The sequence below is a fragment of the Symphalangus syndactylus genome, chromosome 8 (assembly GCF_028878055.3).
Source record: "Symphalangus syndactylus isolate Jambi chromosome 8, NHGRI_mSymSyn1-v2.1_pri, whole genome shotgun sequence".
In the NCBI taxonomy this organism is placed as follows: domain Eukaryota; kingdom Metazoa; phylum Chordata; class Mammalia; order Primates; family Hylobatidae; genus Symphalangus; species Symphalangus syndactylus.
Window position 1 is genome coordinate 110980051 of NC_072430.2, and position 25752 is coordinate 111005802.

The 25752-nt window shown below is 40.1% G+C and overlaps 1 protein-coding gene across 3 annotated transcripts in view; it reads left to right on the plus strand.

Annotated features, from left to right (window-relative positions):
• The window catches only part of ADAM23 (ADAM metallopeptidase domain 23), a 178725-nt gene that overhangs the window by 21035 nt on the left and 131938 nt on the right, over window positions 1-25752 (plus strand). For all 3 annotated transcript variants that reach the window (XM_055290367.2, XM_055290366.2, XM_055290365.2), the window contains exon 3: window positions 17108-17184. In XM_055290367.2, the coding sequence (XP_055146342.1) occupies window positions 17108-17184 (77 nt within the window). The remainder of the gene's footprint in view (window positions 1-17107; window positions 17185-25752) is intronic.

Sequence of the window (25752 nt, forward strand, 5' to 3'; positions counted from 1 at the left end):
CCGTTATTATTTTTTGAAGGATACATATGAGCTCATTTGACAGATTTAAACCTGTAGTTTAATTTGGAGGGAAGGCTTCTATGGCTATATATTTTAAAAAATCTAGTTCTTTTCAGTTGGATTATATTTAACTGTTGAAAGAACAAAACTTCCCATTTTCGTTTGCATCAGTTACTTCTTGCTGTTTTGTTTCAAGGGCCTTGGTGACAGCTGAAAATAAGCTTTGAAAATAAAGTTGAATTTTGACTGGGCATGGTGGCTGACGCCTGTAATCCCAGCACTTTGGGAGGGTGAGATGGGTGGATCACCTGAGGTCAGGAGTTTGAGACCAGCCTGGCCAACATGGCAAAACCCTGTCTCTATTAAAAATACAAAAATTAGCCGGGTGTGGTGGCACGTGCCTGTAGTCCCAGCTACTCTGGAGGCTGAGGCAGGATAATCACTTGAACCCAGGAGGTGGAGGTTGCAGTGAGCTGAGAACACGCCACTGCACTCCAGCCTGGGTGACAGAGTGAGACTGTCTCAAAAAAAAAAAAATAATAATAATAATAAAAAGAAACAAAAGTTGAATTTTGTGTTGAGGCAACACATCTAGAGGAATCTATACATACATCTTCTGTACATAGAGAGCAGGGGTTCTCAACCAGTTTGCTCCCCGCTGCCAACACTCCCCCATAGGACATTTGGCAGTGTCTGGAGATATTTTTGGTTGTCAGAACTGGGCGGGGGAGGCTACTGGAATCTAGTGGGTGGAGGCTAGTGATGCTGCCAAATGTACCACAGGGCACAGGACAGTCCCCTAAAATCAAAGAAGTATCTAGCCCAACATGTCAATAGTGCTGAGGTAGAGAAACCCTGTAATAGAACTTGTAAACTTATCAGTTAGGAATATGGCAACTGTTATCTTTCTGTCACTCAGCACTGTTTCCTACATTGCATCTAGCTGCTCAATGAGCCAGCCAGCTTAGTTTTTTTCTGCCCTAAGTACTTCAACATTTTCTTTCTTTGTTTTTCTTAGAGATGGGTTTTTGCTCTTTTACCCAGGCTGGAGTGCAGTGGTGTGATCATTGCTCGCTGTAGCCTCGAACTTTTGGGCTTAAGCAATCCTCAGCCTCTTGTGTAGCTAGGACTATAGCCTCATACCACCATCCCTGGCTATTTTTTTTACTTTTTTAGAGACAAGGTCTTACTGTCTCTTACAGCCTGTTGCCCAGGCTGGCCTCAAACTCCTTGCTTTAATTCATCCTCTGGCCTCAGCCTCCCAAAGAATTGAGATTACAGGTGTGAGCCACTGCGTCTGGCCTACGTTCTTGCAGATTCTATAATTTTTATTTTGTGGGAAATTGGCTAATTTAGTATTCACTGGAATAGGAAGCAGAAAAAAAGAGTTTGTTTGAAGTCTTCATTTAAATGGATTTTAAAATTTTCTTTTTGTCAAGATAAAAGTGTTAAATTTATTATAGTCCTCTACTTTTGGAAAAAATTAATGTACTATAAGTAGCTTTTATTTTGAGCTCTTAATCAAGTATTAATAACATTATGTTTTCTCTAATTATGACTAACTGAATATGGCCCAGATATAGTTATTTGCTTATTTCAGGTAATTAAAAACATCATCTGAAATAACTGTAATTGAAATAATATAAAATTGTAAAAATTGCTCTGTTTGTTTTTTATTCTTTGGCACTATTACAATATTTTGAAGCATTGTGAATTTTTTAAAAATTCAAGAAAAGTCTTCTTGCTGTCATTTGGTGACTTAAGTAGCAGCCTGGAGAACAGATGTAGGAATGAAGTGATTTATATAACGCTTCAGAATCTTTTTGTTCCTGAATTTCAAAATATAAACATTAATTATGAAATTGGTAAGAGATTTTGAGAAACCTACATTATTTAGTAGGATGTGGGATATATCTTAACTTCTGTGACTTAAAATGGGTCTCTAAGATGGGAGATATAGTTAGTAAATAAAAATAAATAAGCTTATGCCTTTAAAAATTCCTAAAATGAGATATTGTATATGACAGTGTATATGATGATGTATGCCTAAAAGTAGTGACATGTTTGAAATATTAGAAGCAGTAGAGATATCATGACTTCCAGAATATGGAAATGGACTTTCAGAAAATCAAAGATAAACATTATATTGTTTCTTAGGAATGTTTAATATATATACATTCAATCGTGTGATCCATGTGGTTTGTTAGAGAGCTGTGTCTTCATTTGCTGATCATTCTTTTGAAATTTTAACATGTATGTATAAGACATACGAAAGTGATGCTCTTGGACTTGAATTCTTTTTGGGAAATTTAGAGTGCATAATATCTCTTGGTTTTCAAAGTGACACTGTCCTAATTTAAAATGTTGATTTTAAAACCCGATTAGTATGTTGCTTTACAATTGACTTCTATAATTTTTTCTCTGTTATCTTAGGTTTCTCATTTAAACTCTAACTCTATCAGACAGTAAGTTATCCACAGAATTATATACCCTCCTTTATGCACTTACTAGAATTTTTTTATCCCTAATATGCCCTTATTTATTTACTTATTCATATGCCTCTCATTTACTCACTTGTCCATTACTACGAAATTTATCACTCAGTAAACATTAAAGGATATATCTTTAATTAGTGTATTAGTCTGTTCTCAAATTGCTATAAAGAAATACCTGAGACTGGGTAATGTGTAAAGAAAAGAGGTTTAATTGGCATATGGCTCTCCACACTTTTAAACAACTAAATCTTAGGACAACTCACTACTGCGATGACAGCTCCAAGGGGGATGGCTCTGCAGGCTGTACAGGAGGCATGGCAGCATCTGCTTCTGGGGAGGCCTCAGGAAACTTTTACTCATGGTGGAAGGCAAAGTGGGAGCAGGTGTCTTACATGGCAGGAGTCGGACCAAGATGGGGGGAAAGTGCGACACACTCTTAAACAATCAGCTCTCATGAGAACTCACTGTTGTCACAACAACTCCAGTGGTAATATTGTTAAACCGTGGGAAACTGCTTGCATGATCAAATCACCTCCCAACAGTCTGCACCTCCAACACTGGGGATTATAAATGAACATGAGATTTGGGTGGGGACACAGATCCAAATCATAAAATTCCACCCTGGCCCCTCCCAAATCTCGTGTCCTTTTCACACTGCAAAATCCAATCATGCCTTCCGAACAGTCCCCCAGAGTCTTAACTCATTCCAGCATTAACTCAGAAGTCCAAAGTCCAAAGTCTTTTCTGAGATAACGCTAGTCCCTTCTGCCTATGCACCTATAAAATCAAAACCAAGTTAGTTACTCCCAAATTACAATAGAGGTACAGGCATTTGGTAAATACTCCCATTCCAAAAGGGAGAAATCAGCCGAAAGAAAGGGGCTTATAGGCCCCTGCAAGTCTGAAACCCACCTGAGCAGTCATTAAACCTTAAAGTTACAAAATAATCTTCTTTGACTTCATGTCTCACATCCAGGGCACACTGTTGTGAGGTGTGGCTCCCAAGGCCTTGGCAGCCCTGCCCTTGTGGCTTTGCAGAGTTCAGCCCCCAAGGCTGCTCTTAAGGGCTGGCATTGAGTGCCTGTGGCTTTTACAGGCACAGGGTGCAAGCTGCTGGTGGATGTACCATTTTGAGGTCTTCAGGATGGTGACCCCTTCTCACAGCTCAACTAGGTAGTACCCCAGTGGGGACTCTGTGTGGGGGCTCAACCCGACATTTCCCCTCTGCACTTCCCTAGTAGAGGTTCTCCATGAGGGCTCTGCCCCTGAAGCAGTCTTCTGCCTGCACATCCAGGCTTTTCCATATATCGCCTTGAAGTCTAGGCAGAGGTTCCCAAGCCTCAACTCTTATACTCTGTGCACCTGCAGGCTTAATGCCACATGGAAGCTGCTAAGGTTCATGGCTTGCACCCTCTGAAGCAGCAGCCTGAGCTGTGTCTGGGCCTCTTTTAACCATGACTGGCCGGAGCTAGAGTGCCTGGGAAGCAGGGAGCAGTGTCCTGAGGCAGACAGCAGGGCCCGGGGCTTGGTCAGTGAAACAATTCTTCCCTCCTAGGCCTCTGGGCCTGTGATGATCTGCTGTGAGAGTCTCTAAAATGCCTTGAAGGCTTTTTTCCCATTGTCTTGGCTATCAGCACTTGACTTCTTTTTACTTATACAAATTTCTGCAGTCCCCTTAAATTCTTCTCCTGAAAATGGGCTTTTCTTTTTTCACCACATGGCCAGGCTGCAAATTTTCCAAGCTTTTATGTTCTGCCTCCCTTTTAAACATAAGTTCTAGTTTCAGTTCATTTCTTGACTCACGCATATGAGCATAGGTTGTTTGAAGCAGCCACATCTTGAACACCGCTGTTTAGAAATTTCTTCTACTAGACATCCTAAATCATCTCTCTCAAGTTCAAAGTTCCATGGATCCCCAAGGCAGGGGCACAGTACAGCCAAGGTATAACAAAAGTGACCTTTCCTATAGTTCCCAATAAGTTCCTCTTCTCTATCTGAGACCTCATCAGCCTGGCCATCTCTGTTCATGTCACTATGAGCACTTTGGTCATAATCATTCAACTAGTCTCTAGGAAGTTCCAAATGTTCCCCCATCTTCTGTCTTCTTCTGAGCCCTCCAAACTCTTCCAGCCTCTGTGTGTTACCCAGTTCCATGGCTGCTTCCACATTTTCAGGTATCTTTATAGCAATACCTCAACTCTTGGTACCAATTTTCTGTATTAGTCCATTCTCACATTGCAATAAAAAAATATCTGAGACTGGTTAATTGATAAAGAAAAGAGGTTTAATTGGCTCATGGTTCTGTAGGCTGTACAGGAACCATGACAGCATCTGCTTCTGGGGAAGCCTCAGGGAGCTTTTACCCATGGTGGAAGGCAAAGTGGGAGCAGGCATTCACATGACCAGAACAGGAGGAAGAGAGAGGGGAGGAGGTGCCACACACTTTTAAACAACCAAATCTCATGACAACTCACTACCACGATGACAGCTCCAAGGGGGATGGTGTTAAAACCATGAGAAACTGTCCTCATGATCAAATCCTCATGATCACCTCCTACTAGACCCCACCTCCAACATTGGGGATTACAATTGAACATGAGATTTGGGTGGAGCACAGGTCCAAACCATATCATAGTTTAAAGGATTTATTCTTTGTATCTAACTGCCTATTCACAACTCCACTTGGGTATGTAATGTGCATATCAAACTTAGATTCAGAGTCCTGAATTCCTACCACCACCTCTTTCTCCTGCAGTTTTCCCCATCTTAATAAATTGCTTGCTCCTTCTGGTTACTCAGGCCAGACATTTTAGAGTTTTCTTGTCTCCTCTATTTCATTATAATCCATGTCTAATCTGTAAGTGAGTCCTATTGACTTTGCTTTCACTATCTTCCCAGAATCTGACCAAGTCTCATCAACTCCACTGTTATTTCCCAAGTCAAACCCCTATCACCTCCTACCTGGATTATTATTGCAAAAGTCTCTTAAGGCCACTCTGCTTCTCCCTTGCCCCCTGACCACTTTAGTGCATTGTCCACACAATAGCTTCCAGTGAATTTTAAAAATGGAAACCTGATCATATCATTCCTCATTCAAAATTCTTAGCAAATTACTATTTCATTCAGAATAAAAGGCAAAGTTCTTACAGTGGCCCACAAGGTGCTACACAATTGACTGCTCATTGGTTCTGTGACTATTGCCTGCACAACTCCTCTAGTCTCCCTCCACTTGATCCACACTGGCCTTTTTGTTGCTATTCTTTGAATAGACCAAGTGTGCCCCTGCCTTGGGGCTTCTACAACTAGCTGTTCCCTCTGCCTGGGATTCTCTTTCCTTAGGTATTTACATGACTTGCACCTTCACCTAGTCTTTGCTCAGATATCACCTCTTCAAAGACTCCTTCTTTGACCATCCTATTTAAAACTGTCACCTCTTTGTTCTACAAACTCCCTAACTTATTTTGACTCTTGTCTACTTTAGTCTTTTTACCTATATCACTCATCACTATCTAACTTACTTTATATTGCTGGTTGTTTTAGCCATCCCTCACAAAACACACACCCTAAAATGTAAACCCTGGAAGGCCTGGGCTTCTGCTTGAAATGTGGTAGACACACATGATTATTTGCTTAAAGAGTAAATGATTTCATGTGTGATGTAGAAGCCAACAAGGTAATACATAATCTGAGGAAATAGATATATTCCTCATACAAAATAGATATATTCTGTTTTTATTTCTATATGTCTTCAAGGCTCCATGTAATTTCTAGGTTCACATTTAGAAAAAAAAAATGGAGTTTTAATAGGCCTAAAACATTACATGGACGTGTTGAGACCTATCATTTGCGCATGAAAATAGGAGATTCTGCATAGTGGTCAATATTCTAAATGTTAGTTTAAAAAATTGTGCAAATACAGGTTGAGTGGTTGATCGTTTCCAGAGCTCTGTGGAAGTTCGATATTAGAGAACATGAGGTCACATATCAATATTAGCTTTTCTACATCTAGCTTTGGGTAAAGTATGTGTAGTACATGTATTTGTTTTGAGTAAAATTGTGAAACAGGACAATTGTGGGCCTCTATGTCGAGGAACAGGCCTTAATCATGTTACTTAGGAAGTCTACTGGCACCTGCATTTTTGCAAAATGGAGAAATCCATTTTTGGCATGACTCCTGATTTGAAAATTACTCTTTTCATCCAAAGGGGTAGAATACAACCCATCCATAGTCATAGGTAAGGTCAGACTTCAGTGCAAAGGACAGAGCCAGACATGGCTGAGGACAAGAGAACACTGAACTTTTCCTAATCTGTAGCTGTAGTTCTCTGTAGATAAAAGGGATCTCTGCCCCAGTAATGTGCAACTTGCTGAGGGTAGTCAAGGAAAGCAAAGACCACTTAGGAATATCATTGTCAAACAGCTGTATATTTAACATGAACTTTGAGCAGTCTCATAAGCAAAGCCTGAAAAATTCTGCAAATGGAAATATCAGCTCTGGTATAGAGATCCCAACACAAATCACTGGGTAGAAACAGTATGAAACCTACCGACAAGGATCAGTGAATCGAGGTATTTCAAGAGACGAGAGCTCTGGCCTGGACAGGTCTGCTCAGCCTTCTTTGATTACATGTTTTCAGTAATTTATTAGTGAGGGAGAATTGGAGGTTAATATTTGAATCTACTCTATATCATTTATGGCTTGCTAGATATAACAATGCTCAAATGAACTGTATAATTACTGTACCATAATTTTCATTTTGTATTTCAGAATTTCTCATTCTTAACAAATCTTTATGTAGTCATCATAAAGACTCAAGTTAAAGAACCTTCTATTGCCTTGGGTTGGTATTTGCATTGACATGAGTCCACTGGACTGTTATAGTCAAAATTCCAAGGACCAGAGTAGGCAGACTACGGAAGTAGGACTCCTTAAGGAGGGTTGCCTCACATGAGGCTTTTTTTTTCTTTTAGAATAGTATTCACATTATATAAGCAAATTTTAAAAACTGCCGTGTAATGAGTCACAGACACTAAGCATGGTGCTTGGTGTCTTGCTTTCCAAAACTTATATTTTATTTCCATTCTTTTATTTAAATTATTTAGTGGGTGTTCAATAATTCTGGCTAGAAAGACAAAATATGTTCTTGCTTTATGACACAAGTGTTAGCAGAGAGAGAAGTGTTCCTTGGAGTTGTGCAGTTTAGTGATGTAGGAATTGATGAGGAAAAAGAACAAGGTGAATCACACCTCAGCTACTAGATTAATGCACCACATTAAATGTTGCTATTCATGAAGGCAGCCCAAAGAAACCGCTTCCATGGTAACTGTTGTCATAGTTGTATTTTTACTCATCTTTCAAAAAATATGAAATGAAATGTGAAATAATACTGCTGTAGTGATATTTGTGCTGCTGTACCCATTTTAAATAGCAAGTGCTCCAAAGGCTTGTAATTCAGTCTTTCTCCTTAGTTGGCATTGCCAGTTTAATATCCAGCAAACATTAATCACTAATGGTAAATGTATAGAAGACGTTTCATATACATGTCCAAGGATGCTTTGTCAGTGAAAGTGTATTGTTACAGAGTCCTGCAGGGTTGCTAAATAATCACTAGGGAAAATCTTAGTTTGACCTCCCCCACACCCACCATAAGATTAAATGTAGCTTCTCTTCTTTGGCTGGCCATGAAGAATTTTAAAAAGAAATATTTAGTGTGGCTAATGTGATTCCAAATACTGGAATATGTATTTGGATTATCAGTGCCTACTTCCTCTTTCTCTTCAGCATCCATCTTTTGTATATTTAAGAGTACCTCGGCTGGGCGCAGTGGCTAATGCCTGTAATCCCAGTACCTTGGGAGGCCGAGGCAGGTGGATCACTTGAGGTCAGGAGTTCAAGATTAGCCTGGCCAATATGGTGAAACCCTGTTTTTACTAAAAAAAAAACAAAAATTAGCTGGATGTATTGGCGCACACCTGTAGTCTCGGCTACTTGGGAGGCTGAGGCACAAGAATCGCTTGAACCCAGGAGGCGGAGGTTGCAGTGCTGAGATCATGTCACTGGGCTCCAGCCTGGATGACAAAGCGAGACTCCATCTCAGAAAAAAAAAAAAAAAAAAGAGTACCTCAAACTGAGGTACATAAGAAAAGAGAAGAAGATGAATTTGGAATCTCTTTAAAATTGATTTATTTAGAAAAGAGCTCTTGTATAAGATTTGGTCAGAAGTTAAAATTCACAAATCCATAAATCCAAGCTTTCCTTTTTTCTGTACCATCAGATTGCATAATTGAATATTGGCTAGATTTCTTTTAGAGTATAAGTTCCATCTTTTTCGGCTAGGTTGGCACAGAGAACAAAGTCACACTGTGATCTGCTTCCTTTAGTGGGAGATGTTCACCGTGGGTTGTGAGAAGAATGTGCCTTGTTGATGCTTTGGTCTTGTTTCTGTAATAGCCTTCAAAAGGTATGACTTAAGCTTCCTAATTTAAGGCCAAAAGATAGATTGATTAACAAAATACATTAGCATTTTTGGGCATGTATGTTTTCCCCCTACTTGTCATTCTTGTGAAATGCTTTATTTTATGATAAACTGTCATGTTTAACTCACACCACAATCCACATTGCAGTATAACACTCCAGAATGGAAGGCATCCTGTGTTTTACTTTAATAGCATGTTTCTTAAGCATTTATTTGTTAGCAAATACTTATTAACACTTTATAATTTCATTCTATTAAATAAATCCTAGAAGAGCTGTCTGAATTCTATCTTTAAATGCAGAGAAAGTCTTCCTCATAAGCCATTCTCAGCTCTCTCCAGCCCCCAGCAGACTCACTCCACAAATTCAAATGCACTTGTTGCCTTTACTCCAAATTCGGTAATTAATCCTGCTTATATTGTATGTGGTATCTTTACAAATAATATTTATGCCAGGTGTAGTGGCTCACACCTGTAATCCCAGCATTTTGGGAGGCTAAGATGGGAGGATTGCTTGAGGCCAGGAGTTCGAGACCAGCTGGGGCAACACAGTGAGATCCATCTCTAAAATAATAATAATAACAATAACGATTCTTATTTAACTGACATATTATATTTTTCACTCTTTGCAGTTACTCATTTTATTTCCTTAACCATATTATAATCTTTTTGATCTAAGTGTTAATTCTTGGCCAGGCATGGTAGCTCACACCTGTAATCCCAGCACTTTTTGGGAGATCAAGGGGGGTGAATTGTTGAGCCTAGGAGTTTGTGACCAGCCTGGACAGCATGGTGCGACCCCATCTCTACAAAAAATAAATAAAAATATTAGCTGAGAGTAGTGGCACGTGCCTGTGGTCCCAACCATTTGGGAGGCTGAGGCGGGAGGATTGCTTCAGCTAGTAGGTCAAGGCTGCAGTGAGTTGTGATTGCACCACCGCACGCCAACTTGGGCAACAGAGCGAGACCCTGTCTCAAAAACAAAAACAAAAACAGAAAAACAAAACGAACTCTCCTATATATCTGCTCTAGTATCTTACATAAGGTAGGTATTTAATACAAATTGTTGATGGTTAGCCCATAATACTATCAATTGGAACGTGGTAGAAGAAAACATGATAATATTTTTCTCCTTCAAACTACCTGTTTAAATGCATCGTGGCAAGAATGTTCAGCAAATTACCCTAATTTGCAGAACTGCCTTCATGTAACATTTGCAGCTGTTTCACTTCTCAGGAAAATGATTCATATTATTTTGAAGACATGACAACTTGAACAAGGTTAAAGCATAATACATAATGGTAATTAGCAATAAAAATACAAAATTTGCAAATTTTGCTGAGTATAAATGCACATTGGAATTTGCTAGATGGTGGCTAACTATCCTGGGAGGGAACTTTAGGGTGGGGTTGATTGATACCCTTCCAAAATGTTACTATATTCTTTTTTCTCTTTTTCCTACTTTACTGTCTCCTTCCTAAATGACTGAGCTTTTTCACTGTGGCTGAGCTACATTGGTCACATTATTATTATTGCTATTTTCTTTGAGACTGGGTCTCTTTCTGTCACCCAGACTGAAGTGCAGTGGCATGATCTTGGCTAACTGCAGCCTCAAACACCTGGGCTCAGGTGATTCTCCTGCCCCAGCCTCCTGAGTAGCTGGGACTAGAGGCATGCACCACCATGCCTGGCTAATTTTTGTATTTTTCGTAGAGACAGGGTTTCACCATGTTGCCCAGCCTGGTCTTGAACTCCTGGTTTCAAGCGATCCTCCCGCCTTGGCCTCTCAAAGTGTTGGGATTACAGGCATGAGCCACTGCGCCTGGCCGTCAGTTGCATTATTGTATTGTTTAATCCTCGCACACATCATGTTGTTAAGCTATTATTATTTGTATTTTAATGACCAGAAAACATTGAGGCTTGCAGATGTAAGGACTTCTGGCATAAGTATGGCACTTTTTTGTCATTTAACTAAAACTAACAGCTCATATTTCTTCCTTTGATGTATGACCTTGGACAATAACATTACTTAATCTCTCTGTGCCCTTTAAAAATGTTTCTCTTCTATAAAAGGGTAATAAAAATGTCTGCTCTACCAACTGCATGGGGTGCTGTGTTCTAGATAGACGTGACAGTACTTTGAGATGATTAAAATGTAAGAAATATGAGGCATTATTATTTTTATCATAACACAAACCTGTGCAATCACCAGTGTATCAATTTAGAATGAGGGATTAGAACCAAATTACAATTAAAATGGTCTGTTGATATTTTCTTTTGGACTTCAAAACTTTTAAGATATATTTACATATTTGGATTTTTGCATTATACAGAAAAAGATCCACAAGCTGGACTTTTATGCTTCTCCAGCTACAGGATAGGTCCAAACTAGTCCTCTTTAGAAAAACCTCTGTGATTGAAAAAAAGTGACTTCTTTTCCTCAAACTTATTTCAATTTAAAGTTGACATTTTATTCTCATGGATATTTAATTGTCTGGGATGCTGGATTCTGTGCCTACTGTTTTCATATGAAAAGAAAAACATACCAAACAGCCATGCTGATGAAAGTCTTCCTGGTGAAGTGGACTCTTGTCCTCAGCAGCTCAACCCATGATGACAAAGGCAGGGTCCCTCTAGCATCAAATTAACGGATTTTCCTCCTCCCATCTTGTTAGTTGGTGAACTTTCAAATCTGCCTTCTCTGGAACATTATAAAATGTCCTGAATCTCAAAAAAAAGGTGATGTTTTATATTCTATGACCTTTCTCCACCATATTTGAAAATAGTGGAGTAGAAACTCTTGAAGGGTCTATTGAAAAACTGTAAAGGTAAGAAAAAGAACCATATGCAACAAGATAAAAGAAATAAAACACTTCCTGAAAAGGTTATGGTTACACACACACACTCATACACCTGTCACACGTATACAATGTAGATGCTATATTCAGTGTTCTAACAGACATAGAATAAACATTGTTTTTTCTATGTTAGAATAAACAGAGAAGACAGGCATCTGCTTACTGCCTTTTGCTCTCTCTAATGCCCTCTTTCCTGAAGCCCAGACCTGTAGCCCTCTTTATGAAGTTGAGTGTGAATCATTCCACTGGTGTTTGCTTAGGCCTGCTTGATACACTAAAGGGCTTCCTACCTCTGTTTGTAAAACATTTTCTTGTCTATTGATATTCCACTTTGGGCATGTTTCCTTCATTACTTAAATGAATATCTCCCTAAATAAACTGAGTATATCTTAAGATCAGGAAACCACTTCCAAATTCTGTTATGTTTCTCACACCACCTATAGTTTAGAGCAGGGGTCCCCAACTTCCAGGTCACAGACTGATACCAGTCTGTGGCCAGTTAGGAACTGGGCCACACAGCAGGAGGTGAGTGGCGGGTGAGTGAGCATTACTGCCTGAGCTCCACCTCCTGTCAGATCAGCAGTGGCATTAGATTCTCACAGGAGCACGATCACTATTGTGAACTGCACATGCGATGAATCTAGGTTGCATACTCCTTATGAGAATCTAATGCCTGATGATCTGAAGTGGAACAGTTTCATCCCGAAACCATCCCCCACTCCACCCCATCCATGGAAAAATTATCTTCCATGAAACTGGACCCTGGTGCCAAAAAGGTTGGGGACCACTGGTTTAGAGCATACTAAGGTGAAATATATGTCTCAGAAGATGTGATGATCCATAGTGTAGGCACCCAGTTACCCAAGTTGCTCAATTTCTACTAAATTTTAAAATTTAGTAGAAATTCAGCCTTATAATATTTTTTGAATTCTGGGAAAATGTTATTTCCCATTTTCAGTTCCAGTTATGGGTATGCTCTACAGAACTCACAAATTCTTGCCAAGTAGTGAAAAATACTGTTTGAACACCTATTATGTGTGAAGCATAGTTGCATGAAAACATGTATATCCTGCAAATGCCTTTTATTTTTATGATTAGATATAGAGTTATTTTTCTTCTTGTTTTTATGTCCATATTAGCTATTCTGGAATATAAGTCCCAAGAAAACATAATGGTGTCTCTTGAGCCTATTTAATGTACCCTACACAGAGTTGAGCATGTGTGATTGCTTAATGTCATAACATTGCTTGATGATAAGGTGCGAAACAAGTCTTAGCTGAAGAACCCAAGAGCTTTCTTAAAGTTACTTAATATACTATTAGATGCCATCCACTAGAAAGAAAAAATAAAAACAAAAGCACATTGCTAAGATGTGTAAACTGTTCTCCAGTGAAGGAGGTTTGTGTATATAATTGAGTTTAATTGTTTTTGTTTTTAGAGCTCCTGTAATTTCCCTGTGCCAGATTCTGAGTTAAAAGAAAAATACTAAAGTGGTTAGGCAGCAGCTGTTCTCAGTCCTTCAGGGTGGTAATTCTGAGCCCAGGGACATGCTCATTCTTGTTGTGAAATGATGTTCTTTGGCTATAAAACCCTGCATTCTTCCACAGTGCTATTATAGTGAATGTCCTTATAAAAGCAAGGCTGTTTAACGATATCCCAAAAGAGAAAATAACTGATTATGACCATTATAATATGTGGTTCATGAACTCTTCTCTGAAGCATTCCTAGGATCTGATTTTGTATTACTGAACACATTTCTAAACGTCACTGTATAGTTCCTTTGTAAAAGAAGAACAATAGTGTAGGTAGTCTTTGTATTTTTAGTGGATTTCAGTGATGCTGGTCAGTTCATTATCTCCAAAATCTCTTAAATCAACCAAAAATGATATGGCTGTATATTATAAGACTTTGTCCTCATCCCAGCCATTCTTCTAACTTTTCTACCATTTGGAAGAAGCAAGCCAATATTCTGTAAAAATTATATATATATATGTATATAAAACAACAATGTGGTTTATAAAATAATAATGAGGGCTCACTTTACATGATTTGAAAACATTTAAAATGGGCATATATAAAAACTATATAATATTTTGTTAAAGAAAAAGTGACAAATTGAAATGGAGTGCATAGCATCCAGAAGTTAAACACTATTTTAATTGTGTCTAAGACAGGGCAGAAATAAAATGATAGGGAAAAGTAGCACTTGTCAGGTATTTATTTTGGTATAGAGAAGAATTTGTACTGTCTAAGCACTTGCAGAATGTATAGCAATGGAAAGAGAAACAGAATGTAAGAAAAATAACATACATCAATATATTTAAATGACTTAAAATGGATGTAAATATATTAGATGAAACTAATTCCATTTGATACATTCACAAAGAAGATGAATATGGTGAGGAAATCTTAAATCATTTTATAGAAAATGTGCTTCCTCTTAGAATTAAAATATTAAAACATTCTTACTGATAAAGGTAATAAAATCAGATTTTTTTTTCCTATGGATAAACAGATATCTTGTTGCTGGCATGATAAATTGCTTCAGTTCTGGAGAGTAATCTGTTAAGATGTTTGAATCATAATGATGATGATGATGATGGCATGTGCCAGAAATGGTGCTGAGTGAGTTTGAGGGAATGGCCATTTAGGGGAAGGCTCATTGTCTTGGCCACATGTTCTTGTTTGCAATCATAAATGTCACTGATCATGTCACGTGAAGCCTGCTAGTCTCCATCCCACCTTTTCAGATTCATTGTTTGACATTTCATCTGAAAACCATTTTCCTACAGGCCATATTCATTTTTTAGAAAATTTAAAAAGCTTATTTTTCACACATTCATTTTGACTCGATTTTTATAAATGTCTTCCTCCATGCCTTGAGTGTCTTTTCTTTCTCTGACGCGTGGATTCTTATTCATCTTTTGAGTTGTTGTTCAAATAGCACCTTGTCAGTGGATCCTTTCTGCACCTCTCTGCGCCTGGATGGGGTTCAGCCATGGTCCCTGTGGCCCATTAGACAAGCTGAGGCTGACAGTTCTACCTGCCCCTCTGGAGACCATCACTTCTTTGAGGGCGGAAGCTGTGTCCCAGCTATCTTTATATGCAAAGCAGGACTTAATATGTTTGTGTGGAATGATTGAATGCAAAAGCAAAAGGAAAACCCAGTATGATTTACTAGCTCTTTGATTAAATTCTATTAAACTGAAGCTAGTCACATTGACTTGGTATAAACCTATTTTAGCAATTATCAAATTGTATAACTCCTACAATTCTATAAAATGAAGGTACTACATTTACCACCAGATTACCTTATTTTGCAACAGAGTGTTGTCGGTGTTTGTACTTGTCTAATCGCTTATTTGCTATAAAATAAGGCTTTTACTGAGTCTCTGTCAAGTTCTTCTTAGTGTTTATAAAGATGTTCAAGGAGGTATATTTATCAGCTCTTTTAGACCAGGATGCCACTAATGAACTCATCTCTACTGTATAATATTCTTAAGAGAAACTATACTTAAGGATTTATCTTATTCTTAGGAAGTAAATTTTACATACTTAAAGCTTTTTGGATCTAGAGCTGAAAAATCTCTCCTTGTACAAATTATTCATCAATATAAATACTTTATGCAAAAATTAATGCTTCAAGGTACAGAATGAATTTAAAGACTAGTGGATATTTGTATTGAATAGAGGTTCTGTTGTGGATAGCAGAGACCACACTTGACAGAAGTTTCTCTCGCTCTCTCTCTCTCTCTCTCACTTATAGTTGTATGGATACAGGAAGCCCACAAGTATGGTGACCCTGTTCTAGAAGGTTGTTCGGAATTTGACTTGGTGTCCTATGGCAGTAAGGATTTAGGAGCCTTGTTTCTCATTGTTCTGTATTTAAAATTTAATATTTGTTAATTTCCTTTTTACATTTTATGGATTATTATTGAGTGGCTATCTGATTTGGCAGCGTGCTTGACTGAAAGTATAAGTCGTGGTTTATTTATAGTGTGTTATGGGTTTGGTATGGCAAAAAGATCTTGACAATGAATATTTGGTGAATTACTTGGAAGGTCAGATATGCTGGGGAAGAGTCATTAATCTAGACCTGTTTGCAAGACCCCTGTGATACGTGTTGTGGAGCTTACCACCCAGGGGAGGGATGGGAAAGGGAGAAACAGGGAGGAACAAATAAAGTGCTTCCAAAGCCCTGAGTGTGAAGACTGTGTGAAGGAAGACTTCATGAAAAGCACTGCAGGTGGGACACCTTTGAAGGATGGGGAGAGTTTCAATCATCAAAAATACAGGGAAGGCAAAGAGGAGCATGGGGTAGTACTGGGGAGAAGGTGGGAATAGAAAGTACTGGGAGGGAGATGCCTGGTGTGTTCATGCTGTTGTCCAGTTACCATGCATGGAGCACTTCACAGATGATTTGCAGCACCCACTGTGCCTTAGGAATGCAATTCTGGAGGAAGGACATTTGTGAGTCAAGGAAGTACTGTGTAGGTGTTTCATTTAGCCTTGTTTTTTTTTTTTCCTGATAGTGTGACAAAGGAGAGTTTTATGTTAGCTAATACTTTGACAAAACTTCATTGATTTGTTAATTTGCAATATTCAAGATGCTTCTGTGAGCTATAATAATCTTTAACACCTAGTAAATAGGATTCATGTTTAGATGGAATTATCTTTGTATTCTGAATTAAGATAAAATAATGACAATATTTGTAAACATATGACTCTTAAAGGGGGACATAAGCTCTCAGTATTCACAGAAGGCCAGGTTCTAAGTGCTTTCTAAAGTTAGAAGTTTGTACTCTCCCATTTTACTGTCATATTCTGCTGATACATCATTTAGAGAAAGTTCCAGAGAAAGTTCTAATTCCTGCTGAAGAGCAGAGCACTGACATGATTTTTCACCTAGGTGTGCAGAAAGAATTGGTTAGCTTTATGCACAAAACGGGCTGAAATCAAGCTTTAATTAGTCAGACTTTTGCATAATTCATCACGGCCACTTTGTAAGTCCAGCAGAATATGCTGTTGGTTTTTATCTTAGTGGGTTCATTTTCAAGGGTGGGTTGTCTTATTAGCTCTTTGCTACCCAAATATTTAGATTTTCCTAGCAAAACCGTGATATTGTACCTAGTCTCCTAAAGAAATGAATTGCTATATGAAGATACATAAGGAAATGAACTGATACATAAAAGTTATTCCTCTTAAATATCATTCTTGATAATAATCTGTCTTAAAGACAGGAAAGTAAGTTAAGGTTCTTCTGTCTTTTTGAATCCATAGGCTGTCCATCTGGCCCAGGCAAGCTTCCAGATTGAAGCCTTCGGCTCCAAATTCATTCTTGACCTCATACTGAACAAGTGAGTATTTAGACATAATCCTCTTAAGAAGCAGGTGCAATAAAGCTTTGTTTTTATAATATTGGTTTAGTCAAAATAATGTCTGTTGTTTAACAACTACTTTCTAGCAGATTATGTATTATAGAGCACATAAAGTATAAAATTCTAAACAGTGAATTATGTTTTTTTCGAAATAAAAAATATTTAACATGTTAAGCATCTCAAACACAGCACTTACATATCATAATTTTAAATGGAATAAATATTTGAAGTAATCCAGTTAATTAAATGTTAACTATAATCATCACTATATATAAGAAGCATGATAAATTTACTGATTCAAGTATAATTTGACTACAGTCTAGAAATTTCTTCCATTTACTCTTTATAATGCTATTCACATGACTTCTGTGGGAAGAACAGAGTAAGTGATGACTTGCAAATACCTATTTTGAGAAGATTCTTTGCTTTATAATTTGCTCTAATATGGTTTCTTAGAAATTTTGGTCCTGATGAAAATTTACCCGATTGTCTCTGAGCATGTGTTTGTTGATATTTAAATGCTGTTTCCTAAGTTGGAATCAGTTGTACAGATGTCTTTGTACAAAGTGTGAACAAGAGCTGTTGACTTAACTAAGGCTCTTCAGCCTCAAATAGATCTAGCACTGAGCCTTTCTTTGGTGAAAGAGATTTTCTATATGGTTTTCTTGAGTTGCAGAAGTGATAGTCAGTATTTTAAGCTTTTGTCAGTATTTTGATCAGGACTGCATCTTTGCAAGAAAAATACCTGTTAATGCTATCAAACACTATAATGTAAGTGACCACAACCAATATTTGAGAAATTGCAAAGGATCATAAAGAACAACTATTAAATTTTTTGTATGCCAAATTCTGTGAGCTCTGCAGAAAAAAATGCAAAGTCAGCTTGGGTGTTCTTTGTCAAGTGTTATTGCAGCTTTAAGTCAGAATGAATCAGCAGAACTCAGAATTGCCTATGTAAAGGTATTGCAGGTTTTCCTCTTTGGTCGAGTTCCATTTCACCATGCTGTGTCAGCAGTTTGCCTGCCTAAGGGACTTGTCTTGCCAAATCTTACACTATGTTGAGTGGCAAGATAGAGCTAATTTTAATGTAAGTCCTCAATTCCTTTAACTCTTACTGCGGTGGAGACCATCATTTCAAACTAGCGAGATGATCGCAACCAACACTGCTGTGTGTTTTGAGTAATAAAATATCTCAGCCATAGCAGAGCCTCCCAGTCACTTAGCACATGGCAGAGAAAGGGTCATATGGGATGGCCAGGGTACTTAGAGGTCTGGAAATGTGCCAGAAGTTATCAGTAACATTTAGCATGCAAAGGAATCAGGTTGAGCACCTATTATGAGCAGTCCCTGACTTGAGGAATTTAGAGTCTACTTGGGGGAAGGTCGATAGACAAGTACGTAATTTTAGAAGAGTATGAAATATGCTGGAGGTTAAAATGGAATGTTATGGTAGCACCAAGGAGCGGCAGCTCTCAGGCTGGAGGAGTGTGAAAAGGCATCTTGGGAAAGGTGATGCTTGAGCTAAATCTTGACTTGTGTTCTAGGCATGTGAGATAGTATGTTTGAAGAGGCAAGGCCACGTTGCAGTATGGCATGTTAGGGGAGCATGAGCCTTTTGTTGACCTTCCTCATAAATGACAAGGTTGAGACGAGGGAGATGAGTTGGAAGAGGTAAGCCTAGGGACAGCTCAGCTCATGGAAGTTCTGGTATTTCATGTGTCAGTGCTGGGCCATTATCCCCTAGACTGAAAAATCAAGTCAGGGGAATAAACAGAGGTCCTGTTCTCAGGAAGTGCTAAGAGGCATGGAGACGGAATACTTTCAATAAATCTGCAGTTGATAAAAATTATTAGGATTGCTCCATGTGGATAACAAGGCAGAGAGGATAGTTAAAGCCAACAGAGGTACCTCGATTGGTTGGTTGGTTTGAGGGTAATGTCTAGTTAAAATGGGCAGTACCAGGGAACAAACAGGTTAAATGGTGAAGGGAAGAGAATGTGGCATCAGAAGAGACATGATAGATCTGAGGGGCTTTGGGACATACATGTGGCCATGTCTAGGAGGTAGCTGGATATAACCTCAGGGGAGAGATGGGAGCTAGAGATAGTAGACTTGGTAGGTATTTTTATATAAATGTTAATGACCAACATGGCTGTGAATGAGGTTACCCAGGGAGGTAAGGTAGAGTAAGGAGAGAGAAGCTGAGAAGACAGGTAAGAGGAGGGGAGAAGAGGAGGAACCCATGAAGGAAATTGAGAAGGAGTGATTGGAGAAATAGGACAATCAGGAGAATGATTAAACAGAGAGTTTCAAAATGGGAAGGTGTGATTTACAGTGTCATCTGCAGTAGGGTGATCTACTGGCACATGCTGTAGAATAATCTAATGAGGTAAGAGGCAAAATTTGCCCTTTGGATTTGCCATTTGAGCAGTCACCAGTGGTTGGAAAGCAGCAGTTTCAGTGAAACTCTGGGGTGGGGGAAATGAGAGGGGACAGAAACCAGGTTACAGTAGGCTGGGAGTGAATGAGAGGAGATGATGTGGAGGCAGCAAATATCCATTGAGGAGGTTTGGATGAGAAGAAAAGAGAGCAGAAGACATTAGGGTCAAGGCAGGGCTTTTTAGTGATGACAGACAAGTTGACAGAACAAGTTAACAGAGAAGTTTGGTAGACTGAGAGACGGAGCTGATAAGAGTGGGAGGTTGAAGATGCAGAAAGGAGAGAGGAGATAATCTATAGGGCAAGAGCTGGGTAGAGACCGAAGGGAATGAGATCAAAGCCCAAGGGCAGAACTTAATTTTGAACCAGGAAAGACAGGTTGTCCTGCACTGGTGTGAAGCTGTAGGGTGTGTGCAGGTGGAGATTGACTTGCAGGTGAGGGGATGGAGTTGAAGAAACACATTTCTGAAGTTATTTACTGTAGGGTTTGGGATGGAGAGGGAGGTTGGGTTGGGGCTTGAGGAAAATGACAAAATTGCTGGGAAGAATGAGTGAGGAAGCCCATCAAGATCAAATGCAAGAATTTTTGAGCAACCTTCATTAGAAATCATGTGCTGTGTGTCAGTCTTTGTGTATTTCTTTCTGGTGGTGTTTTTTATATTTTATTTTTATTATTTTTAAAAATTGGAGTGCTTTGTCACTGCAGAATGTGAATGAAGGAGGCAGACTGTAGTGTGGACCCAGGGCTCAGTCTCTGTGGTAGCACAGAAGAAGAACAGTGTAGGCAGAGCTCTTTGAATAATCATGAATAACTTGCATAGTTAAGTATCAGGATCCAGTCTGGGTTAGAAGGGAGATGAGGTCAAGAGGAGGCTATGAACTGGGGACAAATGGAGGTCTCTGAAGGGAAAACTAACTGCAGTGAGAGAGAGGCCATGAGAGCTGCACTCATGTGCTATCTCCCCTGATATGGTTTGGCTGTGTCCCTACCCAAATCATATTTTGAATTGTAGCTTTCATAATCCTCATGTGTCATGGGAGGGCCCCAGGGGGAGGTAATTGAATCATGGGGACAGGTTTTTCCCCTGCTGTTCTTATGATAATGAATAAGTCTCATGAGATCTGATGGTTTTATAAAGGTCAGTTACCCTGCACATGCTGTCTTGCCTGCCACCATGTAAGACATGCCTTTGCTCCTCCTTCACCTGCTGCCATAATTATAAGGCATCCCCAGCCATATGGAACTATGAGTCCATTAAAGCTTTTTTTCTGTATAAATTACCTAGTCTCAGGTATGTCTTTATGAGCAGCATGAGAATGGACTAATGTAATCCATCCCCCATGCTGTCCTGAGCTTTCTGAGTGCAACCTGGGTGTGCAAGGCTGGCATGATGAATTGGAAATGAGGGAACTGTGTTAGAACATGAGATGCATTGCTGAGGGTGGGCTCTAGTTTAGATGACTTCTGTCTGGGATTAACCAAGAAGTTTGGTATGTGTTAGAATAAAGTTAGAGAGTCAAGAGAATGTTTAAGTCAGTAATAGAGGACCCAAAAGAGCTTCTGAGGAAAGAGGGACCTCATTTCCACTATAGGATGATCATTGCCACATTACAGGCAGAGGTGTTAAGTTATCAAAGGAGGGAAAGGTGTCTGGTAAGGATGTGGCTCAGGGTGCGGAGGAATGAGCACATAAAGGTGTTACCATAGGCAGGGCGCGGTGGCTCACGCTTGTAATCCCAGCACTTTGGGAGGCCGAGGCGGGTGGATCACGAGGTCAGGAGATCGAGACCACGGTGAAACCCCGTCTCTACTAAAAATACAAAAAATTAGCCGGGCGTGGTGGTGGGCGCCTGTAGTCCCAGCTACTCGGAGAGGCTGAGGCAGGAGAATGGCGTGAACCTGGGAGGCAGAGCTTGCAGTGAGCCGAGATCGCGCCACTGCACTCCAGCCTCGGTGACAGAGCGAGACTCCGTCTCCAAAAAAAAAAAACAAAAACAGGTATTACCATAAGTTACTCCAGGTGGTGACCATAGAATCTGCAGGGTTAGTGACCTCACAGGCCCAGAAGCCCAGCTTGTGAGGACTAACCTGACAGGAGTTCCTGAGAGGAGAGCCTGGTTTGCATCTGGCTTGTGGAGGCATCTCATGGCAGTGCTGTGTGTTTTATTCATTTGTTCAGGAAATGTTGAGTGAGCATCTGCTATGTGCCTCTGGCTGTTACAGGTGTTGATGTTGCTGAGAATAAGATAGACAAGACTTGTGCCTTCCCTCTTAGAGCTTCATTCCAGAGGAAGAGGCAAACAGTGGACCACCATATAAAGACATATGGGATGGAGAGGGACTGGAGGTGGGGTGTCCAGTATGATTTAGATGGTCAGAAGAAGCAAGAAGGCCTGTCTGAGGAGGGAACCTGAGCTGAGCCCTGGTTGTCAAAGAGGAGCCACAACACGTTGCTGGAAGGCTGAGGGTTCTGCACAGCTGGGACAGCAAGACAGCCAGAGCTAAGGAGGATGTGGAATGTTCAAGAAGGGCAGAGGCCATTATGCAGTGCAGGGCAGGGGACAGTGGGAGAAGGAGGAGATGAGATCAGAGAGGAAGCAGCTATGCAGCCAGGCGATGAAGGACTGTGGTCCATGGTGAGGAGTGTGGGTCGGAAGCCATTGGATGGCAGTAAGCATGGAAGAGACACGGTCAGATTTCTATTTTATTTAGCCCCAAAGGTCCTAGTTATGGCCTTAGAGGTCCTTTAATTACACTCCTTTGAGGGTGCTCCTCTTTTAAAATTTTGTTTAGTGTTTCCTCTAAAACAGCCGTTACAGAAGGTTTTGAAAAGATCACTAGGGTAACGTTTCTTGTCTTTCCTTTTTTTTCTTTTTTAGTGTCAAACAAGCATTTTAGGTATTTTTAATTTTGATTTTTACTATCCACTTTATTGAGGTATGATTGATGTTAGAGCAACAATTCTTAATGTTTATCAGTCCTTGGAAGTCTCAGAAGGTCTGAGGATTGATTGTCTCTTCTGTGTGTGTGACTAGAATTATGCCAAAGCCTGTATTACCCATAATTATATTTGCTGGTGTTTTCAGCAAATGTTTACTGAGAATAACCATGATTAGAGTGGCATAATGGTTGAAAGCATGGGTAACTCTTTGATCTTGGGCAAGCTTCTTAACTTCTTTCTTTCCTTCATTTTTCCTCTTCCTCCTCTTCATTTTTCCTCTTCCTCCTCTTTCTCCTTTTCCTCCTCCTCCTCCTCCTCTTCTACCACCTCCACCACGACCACCATCACCTATCATAAAACTCACTTTTCTAAAGTTTACCATTCAGTGTTTTAAAATTATATTCACAAAATTTTGCAGTTATCACCACAATCTAATTCTGGAACATTTTCATCACCCCCAAGAAACTCTGTACCCATTAGCAGTCAGTCCCCATTCCCTTCTCCCTTAGGCCCCTGGTGACCACTAATCTACATTCTGTCTCCATGCATTCGTGTATTCTGGACATTTCATACAATGTGCAGCCTTTTGTGACTAACCTGTTTTACTTAGCATAATGTTTTGAGGTTCATCCATGTTGTAGCTGAGTAATATACCATTATTTGGATATATTCTAAGCTTCTTAAGCTTTAATTTCCTTCCGAAGCTCTAGGTTGTTGCAAGGATTAGATGAGATAATGTGTGGTGCTTACACATGTTTGTTGACAATGAATTATTATTACCTCCGTGAGGCAGTCACTGCACTGAGATGTTGGGGGATTCTGCATTGAGAAGAGGCATTGATCTTATGGAACTTATGATCTGGTGAGAGCAGCTTAGGTCGTAAGAAATGCTGCTTGTCTTCCCTTTGGCTTCAGTCTTTTTCTGACTTTAGTAAGTGAGAAGGGAGGAGTCCACTATGTAATCTTTTCTCTCTCCAAAGTAGGCTTAAGAAAAAAAAAATGGAGACAATTTGGCAGGCCGTGGGTTGATACGTGCTCAAGGTAGTGAGCACTGGGAATTCAGATAACATACTTCCATTGAGTGGAAAGCATGCTCGTGAGACACTTGGTACTTATCCAGTTTTCCCAGAGCTGCTCACCAGACATCCATTAAAGAACATGACGCGACTTGCAGGCTATTGCATATATGTGGGTATTTAAATTTCCAGGCTATCTGACTGGTCTGAGGTCAACACCTAGGTCCTCAGCATGCTGTCCTGTTTATTGTGAAGTGAAATCCTTGTGCTTCTTTTAGCCCCTGCCCAATACAGAGAGGAAAGAATTCTTAGGATGCATCAAGGGTAATGCCTTCTTGGTTTAAAAGGCAGCATTATGTTCCTTCTTAATAGAACACTACTCCAACGAGAGAGTGTGGGGATGTGACACGTCTTTGTACATTCATCTTGAATGATGCCCAGGGAGAACTCTGGGTGAAATCGATTTAAGACATCCACATTGGGTGGCTGACTCCCAAAGCTGAGGAGTAGACCCAAAACTTGGAGAGTAAGGTAGTTTTGGATTTAGGAAAAAAATCTTTATTCTGATTTTCTGGGAATCAGAGGTGTTTGATTTAAGATGAATATCTAGAAATTGCTGATTTAAAGAAATACATGCATGCAGTAATTTGCTCATTAAAAGCAGTTCACGCTGTGCTTTGGAAAGAAGCAGACAGCCACACTGATATAGTTTCAGTTAGCTTAAATACAGAGCCCAACCTTCTTGCTGACTGACATGGTTAATTCATTCTTCATTCAGTCAACAAACATTTATTGAGCTTCTCATTTGCGTAAGACACTGTGCTGAGCAACACGGGGGAATTCAGAGCCATGTGAAAGAATTTCTCGTCTTCCAGAGCCTGTGGTAGAGAAATGAGACTACAGTGTATATGAATAGTGTTAAAACACGATAGAAAGTGACTTGAGAGATCTTGGTGATGAGGGAAGGTTTTCTGGGGAAGGTGGGCTTCCATGGGACTCCTACAGGAGGCTGCCTTGGTTTTGGGTCCCCTGGTAGCAGACCCTGAGACAAGGAGGAAAGAGCTAGGAAAGGGTGAGTTCTCAAGCTGTTTACTCCTCTGGGCAGCTGGGATTCTCACTGAGAGCTCTGGGAGTCTGTGGACTCATGCCAGAGAGTTATCCCACCTAGAGGCAGGGAGCTGGAGTTTTGTCCACCAACTGCCAGGCTGTTGTTGGCTGAAGTCTGCTTCTTGGGGCAGTAACTCTTTACTACCTCCTCCTGGGTAGAGTACAAAGCCCTCAGGCCCAGGGTCTCAGGCAGTTCCAGTCAGCTGCCTTCAGTGTGTGGAAGTGAATGCCAAGGGCATAGTGGCAGGGCCCAGTGGAGCCCATAGCAGGTGCTTTAGACTTTGAAAGGTGTGGGAAGGAGAAAGACGCAGACTCCACAGGAAGTGGCAGGCAGAGGTGTGGGAGCCCAAAAGCACCAAACTCCTGGGGTGAGTCAGGACTGGTGAGGCCCCCTCTCTTAAAGAACTTGAATTACCAAGCTGCGAACAGAAGGCAAACTGCCTGTTGGGAGTCCCTGGGTCCTAAGGGGGATATTCAGCTTTATTTGGCTAAATGTTTTTTTTCAGCTCTGCGGATTTGGAGATTGAACTTAAATATGGTTCTAAGAAGGAACATGTGGAGAAGAAATAGGCCGCCTGCCTCATTTATCTCTTGTGGTCGAGTAAGACCAGGACAGGAATCAGGAGCTGTGGCTGGGGACAGCTTGAAGCACCTTGACCTATACCAGCCTGAGCTGTGGTGTCACTGTCTTACGTCTTGGTTTCTAAGTTTTTGTGATTCCTGAATCCAGATTGGCAGGCCTTTTGTGTCATTGCTGGCTTTTTTCTCTCCAACTAGCAGCCCATCATGCTCACTGCTGACATTTCTCTTACACGTCTGAGAGAGGGAATCAGGGAAGGCACCGGCCTTAGGAATTTGGAGTCAAGACTTCCAATCTCAGCTCTGCTTCAGAGAGCTGGTCACATACTCTGGGCCTTAGTCCGAAGGAATTAGAGGAGACGTGAACATTGCTTTCCATTTCAGGAGTCTCGGGGTTTATGATGATGCTAACTCGAAGGTTAAATGCTTTAGTTCCCAGTTTCAAGAAATCTGCAGAAGGAAGG